Source organism: Cornus florida, unplaced genomic scaffold (assembly GCF_030987335.1).
Source record: "Cornus florida cultivar Cherokee Brave unplaced genomic scaffold, ASM3098733v1 CherokeeBrave_3.0.0_Hap2_Chr02, whole genome shotgun sequence".
In the NCBI taxonomy this organism is placed as follows: Eukaryota; Viridiplantae; Streptophyta; class Magnoliopsida; order Cornales; family Cornaceae; genus Cornus; species Cornus florida.
In genome coordinates this window covers 99,170,127-99,181,672 of record NW_026775572.1, presented here as the reverse complement: position 1 = coordinate 99,181,672, position 11,546 = coordinate 99,170,127, and the positions used below count along the sequence as shown (strand labels likewise).

Sequence of the window (11,546 nt, the reverse complement as noted above, 5' to 3'; positions counted from 1 at the left end):
GGCGACACGCAGACGCTGAGGAGGACGCTGCATGGCAACTGCATGGCAAGTGGAGTTTCTAGAGTCTTCCGGAATAGTCTAGAGTTATGTGGAAGATTCTAGATATGTGTAGAAATGTGTAGAAGTGTGTGGAAGGTTCTAGAGTTCTCCAGAGTTGTGTGGAGTAGTATGGAGAATTCTAGAATGTTGTAGATACTAGTAGATAAGTATGGAATTGTGAAGAAGGTGGGAGAAGATTCTAGATAATCAATCTCCACCGTTGGTTAGAATGCATCCTAGCCGTCCATTAGGGATGGGGATGCCTATAAATAGAGGTAGGACTTCATTTTGCAGGAAACAAGTCCTAGAGTGAGTCTTGAGAGCCTTGTAGAGAGCTTGAGTGCTAGCCTTGTACAAAGCATTCTTTGAAGTAATAGAAGTGTTCTTTCCTTGCCAACTTAAGTGCCTTAGTGTGTGTGAGTGTGCAAGCCAAGTGAGGAGAGGGCGAGGGCAACTACAACACTAGTAAGCGCACGAGGGGAGTGTGTTGGCTAAGGTGTGCACGGGAGTTAGGCTGACCAAGTACTTGCGAGAGTGAAAGCAACGTCTTGGTGCCGCACGGGAGCAGTTAGAGTGGTGCTGAAACTCTAAGCCCGTGACATTATGCTAAAGTTCAATTCACAACTGCGGATGCAGCTGACTATATTATATCATTGGCTACACCACATATATGGTATGGGTCTAGTTATTTGAATGCTTGGAACATGGAACGTGATATCATACCAAAGCCGAAGACCTACGTGCACAATATGAAAGGAGTTGCATTGCATTTTGGATGCCAGATCTTGAAGGACAAATTTTCGGTGTTCTGGGAGAGCAGAAACGTTTCTGTGAAAATTGGGAATGGATTTAGTAAATATTACTTTTTTCTGTCCTATTTTCCTGCAGAGTACAAGCTTGAGCTCTCTGATGAGAACATCGGTAAGAGAGAACTACGTCGTCCACATGGTCAAGCTGAATCCTTCCTTGTGTTGCAGGTTTGCTCGAATAGTTTTTTATCATCGTTGGTATTATACTAATTTTATCTGATTGCCAACTACCATAAATTTATTTCAGCATGATTTGTGCATTTCATTGATTGAATAACTTAACGGTCAGGATTATTATTAATTTAGCTTCTACAACGGGTTAACTTATTAATGGTTTATGCGTCTAGAAGCAAATTAAGAGGCATCAGAACCTTGTATCTCTGCAGTATCCTCTAAAAGAATAAAGATTCAACTTTGATATCTGCATTGTCACCGTCGGAGTACCAACATTTCGCCGCCGCTGCTCGTTACTCCAGCGAAGCCCTAGCATTGTACACGATATGTGCTGCCTTCGATTTGGGAAAGAAATGGTTGGGTTTGCTTTATAAACCATGTTCGACCCATGACACATGATTTGGATCCAAATATAAAGCAGCAAGCAACAGCCGACCCGCTATTTCCACCCAAAGCTTTGGATACAGATCAAATTATTTTTCTTGGCCCAGCCCAAATTGAATGGAGGTTACTATTTTAAACCACAACCCAACTATTTTTTTCACTTCAGCCCTGTTTGGATAAATGAACAGTGTCAGCCCAATTCCAAAACTAGTTCAGAACTGACCCAGTGCTTTACAAATCCAGTCCAGCTAGTTCAACAGTAACCACCAAAAAAAAAAAGAAAAAAAAAAAGAAGACAAAGATTGTGTGGTTAATTCAGAGTTTTCACTATTTGGGTAGCTTGATTGGACCTCAGTAAAGGTACACTACTCTCTTGAAAATTTTAACTGCTATTTTATCTGTTTGTTAGTCAATAAATTTGCAAAAAGTCCTTATTTGAACCCATCTCCATTCATGCACCCAATCATTTTGTGCATCCAATTAGTTAGTTCTCACAGTGTAGTGCCTTCACATAATTTAACTTGCATGTATTTTTGCTTCTTGTGATGCAGAATTTCAAATTTCTGCAAGTGGAATTTGCATTTTTAAGAAACTTTCCATATTTTGAAAGTTTCCTTATTTTGAGTAGTTTTTTTTATTTTCATCGGCTTTCCTTTTTGAATAGTTTTCTGATTTTCAGTAGCTTTCCTATTTTGATTTTATTTTATATTTGGTAGTTAGCTAATATAAGGCTAGAATTGGGAAAGAAGAAACTCTATATAAAATCTTATGCTAGGGTATACAGTTTAGTGAATAGATTATTATTTTTACAGCAAATAAAGTTTGCTTTGCAACTTTGCAATTCTCTTTTTTTAGCATTATTTTTTATATTTCGTTTTAATATTGTTGTCCTCTTGGTAAGGCGGCATCAGTTTGGTATCAGAACTTAGGTTTCGGCTTTCCGACTGCTCAATCATGCCTCCACGACAGCTACCGAGAGGAGGAAATCGTAGGATGCAGTTTCTGGCTGAACCCTTACCCAAGCAACACGAAAGCGAGATAGAGTTCTTGCGGAGACAAGTTGAGTTGTTGACTTAATTATTGGGTCAACGCGTTGTCAACCACCCGGTTGATGACAATGTTTCGGTGGATAAGGATGTGTCAGACACCGAGACTATTGCGAAAAAATCGTTCTATTTTTTGCGTTGCCATAGATCACTCGATGAGCGGATTGATAGTTGTTGGCCGACAAATATCAATTTTTAGATTTTTGTTTTTCATGAGGATAATCTTGAAGAGGATTTTGCTAATCCTTTTTGTAGCAATACAACACCTATTTTATTTGATGAAAGGCGTTGGGATGGTGACTTTAAGGAGGAAATTCCTGAATTTGCAGGATATATTTGAGAAGAAGAAGAACAACCATAAAAAGAAGACAAAGCTACTATAGTATCATTTTGTTGATTGGGGTAAGCTTCCAATTTTTTATAAAGAACCACATATTGAATCATATGAGTCAAAAATATCTATGGATTGGGGTGAATTGGCGATCTTTGATAAGGAAGTTACAAAAGAAGAATCTTAGAATAGAGGATACATGGTTGATGATGAAGCTTCTGGTTCCATAGGGATGAAAAATAATGAATTTCACTTTTATGACATAATTTGGTATGAATTCTTAGAGCGTACTATAATAGCTAGGCGATTGTTGGAAGAAAAATTAAAGTTGATTACACTTGTACTTCAAGATACATGTTCAACCGAGTTTTACAAACCTATCCAATTTCAAAGGACCTCTAGAAAAATCCATGTTTATTATGCGAGTGTATTTTTTTTTTCCCTAGTTGATACTCACACACACGTGTCTCTTTTGAGACTTGAACCCCTGACATCTCTTTGGGAAGTAAGAGGCCGATACCGCTAGGCCACTAACCCGTTGGTGTGAGTGTATTCTTTGTTAGTATAAGAAGATTAACGTATTTGATTCGAGTTCAGAAAAGAAGAAAGAAGGGATGGAAAGCTATGCTCGGGTTTTTTATTGATCGGGGAAAATTGCTCCAAACTTGAGGGCAAGTTTTTTCCAACACGGGGAGACTGATGCAAGCAGAATTTCAAATTTCTACAAATGGAATTTGTGTTTTTCATAAACTTTCTATATTTTAAAAGTTTCCTTATTTTGAGTAGTTTTCTTATTTTCATCAGCTTTCCTTTTTGAGTATTTTCTGATTTTTAGTAGCTTTCCTATTTTGATTTTATTTTATATCTGGTAATTAGCTAATATAATGTGATGACCCGAACCCGAGGGTTCAAACCGTTAACCGGGTCCTTACCCGAACCCAAGGTTTACTAAGGGCATTATCGTCCTTTCCTATGTCAATCTGCACCTCATCCCCAGGTCCCACAACTCTTTAAAACCACAGTCCCTCAGAAGGGTTACAAACACAAGTAAAAAGGGGAGAGTCGGCCGGCTGATAGCCTTATGTCGGTTGGCTGAAAGGAAATGTTCGGTCGGCTGACGGAGATGGTCAGCCGGCCGAAACGATGGGCCAAAAATATAAACTCTCGGGATCTCCAAAAATGGTTAGTCGGCTGACTGGAGATCTGGTGTCGACCGGCTGATGATGGGGATTCGGTCGGCCAAAGGGCTAAATCGGCAGGCCGAGACAATGCTTTCAAGGACTCTACTCTTTAGAATGACCTTGCAATGCTTTGTCGATCGGCTGACATACCTTGTTAGCCGGCCGACAGGCTTTGGAACTGCATATTCTGCAGGCAGAAAACATCAAGGACTCGGGCTCAATTTGTGAACCAAACCTACTACGCAACCTGCCCTGAATTCATGGCAAAACTTAAACAACATTCCACAATGTACACACCAATAAACTCCTCAAAACACAACATCATTTCCCTATTCAACATAAAGATATCAACCTGGTCTCAATTTACATTAAAATACTATCAAGAGGTTACAGTTACAATAGATGGCCATGCTTTACAAAACGAATACGTTTCCAAGATGAGGTTCTACAAGAGAATGGGATCCAAATACAGATATGACAAAATAATCCTCTAGTCCCTTCAAGCTTGTGGTGGATCATCGTTCGCCACCTCTTTTCTGTATCCTGAAAATGATAATATAAGGGGTGAGCCAGTCGCTCAGTAGGAGGTGCCTAAAACACACCTCTTAATGACCCTATGAATCCATACAATGAATAAAGAAAAGAAAAGCGGGGTCATGCCATTCCGGGGAAAATACAACATAACTTAACAACAACCATCCAAAGCTATAAATAAGCCATACTGTACTATGGGATGCGATGATATGCAATGTCACTCCCCATTTCCAAAACCTTTTCCATCCACCCATTTCCAACCGTTAATGTAACGACCCGAACCTGGGGGTCCGAATCGCTAACTGGGTCCTTACCTGAACCTGAGGTCGTCTAAGGCATTAAAGTCCTATCAAATGTCAATACATAAAATATACGTCATCCCAAGGCTTATAGTATATCATATCTCTAAATCACAGAAAACTCACAAATAGAGAAGATGTCAAAACAGTCCACTAACCAATTCAAACCTATGGAAGAGCGTCGTCCGCCACTTACTTCCCGTGTCCTGAAAAAAAATGTAATAATATGATGGGGTGAGCCAGCCGCTCAGTAGGAGGTGTCTAAGACACACCTCTTAATGACCCCGTGAATCCACACAAGAAATAGAGTACAAGTAAACAGGATCATGCAATGGGAGTCCGTACAACATTTATAACATAACAGATACACAGTCACATATCACAATTCTTCAAAACCATGCACATGATATGAAGTGTGATGCATCCCATCCCAAACTTGGTCTATACCGACCCAACACTCAGTTTTCGAAAACCCGCTAATTGACTTTATTGAGGCGAGATTGATAGTTATCCCCGGTTCCAAAGCCGGCAACCGTTAAAGGGCCTAGAATCAACTTTTTCACGCCCTACATCTGGCCGTGCTCCCTCTAGGTCAAGCTAGCCCCGGACTCGCGAAATTAGGTTCATTTTTTTTAAAAAAAAAGAATATTTCCCCTTTCAAAGAACAACCTTTCCAAAAGAAAACTTCATTTTCAAACCATTTTCAAAATTCCCTTTTTCTTTCCCAATAAATGCATAAATGTTTCATGCTTCCAAATGCCAACTCAACAATAAAATTTCATACATTTTATCTACATCATGCTTACATAATTGAAAGAAATTCAAAGCATTAACTTTCAAAATTACAACTTCAATTCTCATGGCAATTGTAAATATAAAGCACACCACAATTTAGTACTAAGCATGCTCCTTCATAATCTTCAGATAAATACACTTGTAACAATACATATAATCTATAAAGCACATCCATCATATTTTATACATTTAACAATACTCCCTCCGTCCCACAATAGAGGTCCATATTTAGAAATTGGGGTTTTTAAGGGGACATGCAATTAATGCATTGTCCTCTTTTAAAATTACCAAATTGTCCTTTTTAATTTAAATATATATAGTTACAAAATTTGAATTTTTTTAAAAAGGTAAAGGACAATGATGGAAATATAAAAGAAATATGTATTAGAACACCCTTACCTCAAAAAGAAAAAAAACCCTAAAATCACCTAAAAATTCAAAATCCCAAGGAGTGGCCAAACGGCACTTTGCTCCGAAAATGTCGGCCTCGACGCGCTTGCCAACTTTGCCTCAAGTGGCAACATCAAATTCCTAAAGGTTAGAGAGATATCTTGGCTTAAAGTTGGAAAAGAAAAAGAAAAAGAAAATCAACAAAGAGGGAGAGAGAGAACGCAACAGCAGAGAGAGAGAATGAGGTCTGATAATGGCTTTATGGCCATTTACAAAGTTATAATGCAATGGTGGGTCCCATTGGCCCTTTTTAAAAATATCATAATATAATTATAACTTATATATATACAATAAGTTATATATATACAGCCAAACAATTTGCAAAACAGAGGGAGAGTGTGAATTGCGTGGTTGTGTAATGGCCATAAGGCCATTACAATGGTTGTGATATCCAACGGCCCTACGGCATAAATAATTAAAAAAAATCCTTTAACATTATTACTTATATACATACTAGCCAATACACAACCACATAATTTAGCATACAACCACATTATTGTGCATTAAATAAACATGCATGAAATGCAATGGACCCGTGATGCAAACCCCGTGCTAAACAACCCCGGTAGCGGGTCCTACCTAGGACCTCCTAGCCCGAAAAATAGAAAAATGCCGAAATGACAACTAATGCATTTCCAAGAGCCCTGAACTCAAGGAAATATCCCAATAAATACTCTGACACACCCGGCACATCCCACGGTGTCCGGTAAGCAAAACGAGAAAAGACGAAAATACCCTCAGAAAATCAAAAAATTCCATAAAATGGAAAATGACGAAAATCGGAAACATTATAGTTAATGTAACCTGGCCCATGGTGTAATACCCCGTAATTTTAAAGAATGTATTTAAATTAATCTTGTGTTAGGTTAATTAATTTTATTTATTTGTGCATACTACATTATTATATTAAGTTCATTTAATTGTGCATGTAAATTAATTGTGTATGTTAAAATAGTAAATTTATTCATTTAATTATGCATGTATTATTATTAATACTTTTATTTGTTGGTTATGCTTATATTAATCAATATTAGTTAATTAAAGTATTATTTGTGTTATATAGTATTATGATGATATAATGTATTATTTTGTAATAATAATAATTATATTAGTTTAATAATAATAATAATAATAATATAATAATAATAATTATAAAAGTTTATTAATAATAATATTAGTAATAATAATAATAATAGTTATAATAATAATAATAGTATTAAACCAAAGTCATGATGAAATTAGAGATTAGGATAGGATTGCATCAATGGTTATGGTTGGAATTGAAGCCTTATGGTTGGGAGGATGGTTAGTTGATGAAAAAATAAGATATTTGTAATATTTATATTATATATTTTGTATATAAATTAACTAGCTTGCCTTAGAAGAAAATAAAGGGAGTTAGAAGCAAAGTATAAATTCTAGAGAGCTATTTTATAAGAGTGAAAGGAAAAGAGAAAGAGAAAGAAGCTTGGACCGGTGTAGGCAATTTTACCCGACTACGCGCAGACCGGCGGATTTATTTTAAATCCAAAAAGGCAAGTTATTATCTACTTTTCCCCTTTGAATTAATAAATTAATTGTTTAGCTTATTTTTATGCATAGAGCCAAGGTTAGGAGGTTAATAAATAAATAATTTTATTTTATTAAATTAATGGAATTTTAATTATATAGGATGGTATATATTTATTAAATGTCCTATGAAATTAATAATGGCTAAAAATAATTAAATAAGACTTTAGGGATTTTTCTAGAATTTTCTAGATTTTTCCGAGCATTTTCTGCAATTTCCGGCGACCTTCCGGCGAGTTTTCCGGTCGCCGGCAGTGGGGGAGACGACCGGAGTGATCCGGTGCGACGCGGCGCACCATAGGAGGGTGTACGCGCGCATCCTGGCCATTAGTGGAGTCTGATTTATCCGGTGCATCGCGGTCCATGATACCGCGGTACACCCGGATCTGTGGGCGTTGGATGGAGGGAAGATAGGGTGAGATGATCCGGTGTGACGCGCATGTAGGAAAGGTGATGCAGCCAACCAACCGGAGGACGCCACGTCAGCGGGAAGCCATCAACGCGCGCGTGGGACTCTCCAGACGCGCGTGGGAGCGCGTGGCTGATGCCAGACGCGCGTGGAGGCGCGTGGGAGAGTGGGGAAGGTTGGGCTGCGCGTGGGGAGGCTCTGGGAGGCGCGTGAGGGCGCGTGTGGGGTCCCTACAGCTGCTGGAAATTACCAGAATACCCCTAGGGCCTGTTTTGTAAATTCCAGAACCTTGAACTTGGATTTTTAGGTACTGTGTTGGTAATTACGGGTTTAACGGGCCACGAAATTATTATTTTAACACCCGTTACTTATTCTTATGACCGATTAATCTTTTCTAAGCATTTATTGGCTCGTTCTCAGTACGGATACTAATGTGGTTTATTTAACGACATTGTTAAATATAAATAGTGTTATTATCGTATTAAATGGTATCAAACATTACTGTTAAATTAAATAAGGCCATGGTTTTAGTCAGATAAATTATCCATGATATCTTATGGGATGTTTATACTGTTAATCGTATATAAACCATGATTATTATGCTGTGTGCATTGCAGGGAATAAATGGACTGTTTATTATGTCGCATTTATATTATATGGATGTGTTGCCATATAGAACCATGTGAGCTGACTAATAAGTTTAGACTCATTTATACCTTATGCATTCGTTGCGATAGACAGATGTGTGGCTGTCGGGGTATGTGGTTTAATATTATTGGCATGTGTTGCCTAATTGACATACTCGGTATATTTATTAATATTATTGGCATGTGTTGCCTAAATTGACATTCTCGGTATATTTATTAATATTGTTGGCATGTGTTGCCTAATTTATATACTCAGTATATTCATCAGTACTTTGCGAGGTGTTATCACTGTGTAGTTCGTTATAGTCTGTGTTGTCAGTACCGTGCACCATGTATAATAGCTGATTTCCCGGGTAGGGAAAGGCGACACTTGACCACCTAGTGTGAGTCTAAGTGATCACCGTCTATTCTGGTTGAGGTCATGTTATACATCGGATAGTTCCCGTAGGATGTATACATATATAGTACTCATCCGATTCATAATAATTAATTTATTTGATTCTCTGATTTGGGTCATAGTAGAGAGGACTTGCTCGTGGGGTTGACCCACCATTGTTGTTATTTCAGGATACGGTCAGTATCCGTTTCAAGGCTGAGGTTAGCAGTGTGGGACCATCATCCGAACTCATCTACTCTTACGATCCAGTGCAGGGTAGAAGTTTTATGTAATACTTCAGTTTCAGTTTTTATTTACTTTTGACGTTGAACTCTCAGGGTTATATTTAGGGATCCCTGACGTAGGATTTCCAAGTTGTAATGAAGTACCGTATTAAATAAAGGATGGATGGATGTTGTATTATTTAATGTTTCTTTCCTGTCTAAATTCTTTTATTTCCATTATTTTGTATTCCATGCTTGTATATTGCCAATTGTTTTTGATATCCCTCGTTTTTCGTGTATAAGCCTGATCAACTTATGCGTGGAAAATGTGGGGGTGTTACAGTTGGTATCAGAGCATTCCAGGTTCGAGTGTCTTAGGGATCTGTGATTACTATACTTCCGCGTTGTGTATTCTGATAATTAGAGCCTAAGTATTAGGGTTCTTTGTATTCTTTTAGTCGGTCCATTATAATGTACTGACGTTAGATTTTTTCTGAATTTAAAAGAAGGATGTCTCGGCGTAGGACAAGGAATGCGAACCGTCATCGCAGTATTTCCCCAACTCAAAATGAGAATCAGGAATTTTCTCCTCAAGTTGCTGACATCATTGCACGAGCTGTGGCAGCAGGAGTAGCATCTGCTCTACGAAACCAGCAACCTCCTCCGATAGTACCTGTTCCTGAACCAGTGGCACAGCCAATGTCATGGGACAAAGTTCGTCACTCGTTCATCCGGGGAAATCCACCAACGTTTGCGGGGTCCACAGATGTCCTGTTAGCATATCAGTGGAAACAGGAGAGCGAGCGTCATCTTCGGATGGTAATCTGTACCGAAGTGCAGAAACAGATGCTGGCTACGTTTATGCTGATAGGCAATGCATTGCAGTGGTGGGAGTCTATTACTACTGTCGATGAGAGGACCAGATTGACGTATGCTGAATTTCAGACTCGCTTTGACGACAAGTATTTTCCTATGTCAGTAAGATCAGCGATGAAGACTGAATTTCTGGATCTGCAGCAGGAAGATATGACTGTGGCTGAGTATGAACAGAAGTTCATTAATTTGTCATTATTTGCACCAGAGGAGGTCAATACGGAAGAAAAGAAGCGAGACCGCTTTGTGAAGGGGTTGATATGGCCGATTAAAGTGGTGATCTTAGGTAGTCCGGCATATACTACTTATATCCAGGTGGTTAATGCCGCCTTACAGCACTGCCAGATGAGGAGTGATTACCGGAAGTCCAAGGGAGATAAGCGGACTAACCGAGACTACCAGACAGTGGAGAAAGGAAGCAACAGTGGTGCCAAGTCCAATGATCGGGGCAGATTTCAAGGACATCAACCTTGGAAGAAAAACAAAGGAAACCTAGATGTGCAGAGGGATGGAGTCCCTAATCAGGGTAGACAAGGTGGGATACCTCAGACCGGACAGGAACAGTGGTCGGGAAGTCAACAGAGGAGGCAGGCAGGTCCTTTTACGGGACGTTGTTATCACTGTAGAGAGATTGGGCATCCGGCCAAGATGTGTCCCAAAGCTAAACAGGGACAGTATGGGCAGCCGAGACCTAATCAGCCGTTACCTCTACCGGCCCCACCGATGCCACGTGGGCAAGTTCAGAATTTTCCGGCACTTCCAGCACCACCATTTCCTCCGGGACAACCTCCACAGCAATTGCATCATGGCAGAGTTTATAACTTCATGCCACATAATGCGCAGGCTCCTCAGGCTATTGAGGGTATGTTTTCTATACATGGTCGAACTGCTCGTATACTGTTTGACACTGGTGCATCACATTCTTTTGTGTCTAGATCTTTTGTTATCTTATCTGGTATGACGACTCAGTTATGTGACCAACCTCTTAATATTTATACACCATTGGGAGTTGGCGCAATTTTACGAGAGTATAGCGGTGATATCCTTATAGATATGGGCCGGCTTCGATTTCTTGCAAATTTGTTAGTGTTAGATATGCATTCGTATGATGTTATACTTGGGATGGACTGGTTATCTCAGTACCATGCTCAGGTTAACTGTTACGAAAAGTCTATTGTATTTTCCATACCAGGACAGGAGATGTATCTTCTTGTTGTACCACAACCTGATAGAGGGCCTAGCACTTATTTATTCGTTCTTGAGGAGGACTCACAGGAAGCGACTGCGGTATCTCTTGACAGCATCCCGGTAGTACAGGAATTCCAGGATGTATTCCAGGAAATTCCAGGCTTGCCACCGAGTCGAGAGATAGACTTCGTTATTGATTTAGCTCCAGGCACTACGCC

The 11,546-nt window shown here is 39.2% G+C and overlaps 1 protein-coding gene across 1 annotated transcript; it reads left to right on the top strand.

Moving 5' to 3' along the window:
- Positions 1-646: 646 nt before the first annotated feature.
- LOC132295495 (RNA-dependent RNA polymerase 1-like) lies at positions 647-9,477 on the top strand. Its single transcript, XM_059793783.1, has 2 exons — positions 647-1,016; positions 9,235-9,477. Exons 1-2 carry the CDS (start codon positions 744-746, stop codon positions 9,334-9,336), a joined length of 375 nt encoding a protein of 124 aa, XP_059649766.1. The 5' UTR covers positions 647-743; the 3' UTR covers positions 9,337-9,477.
- Positions 9,478-11,546: the final 2,069 nt, after the last annotated feature.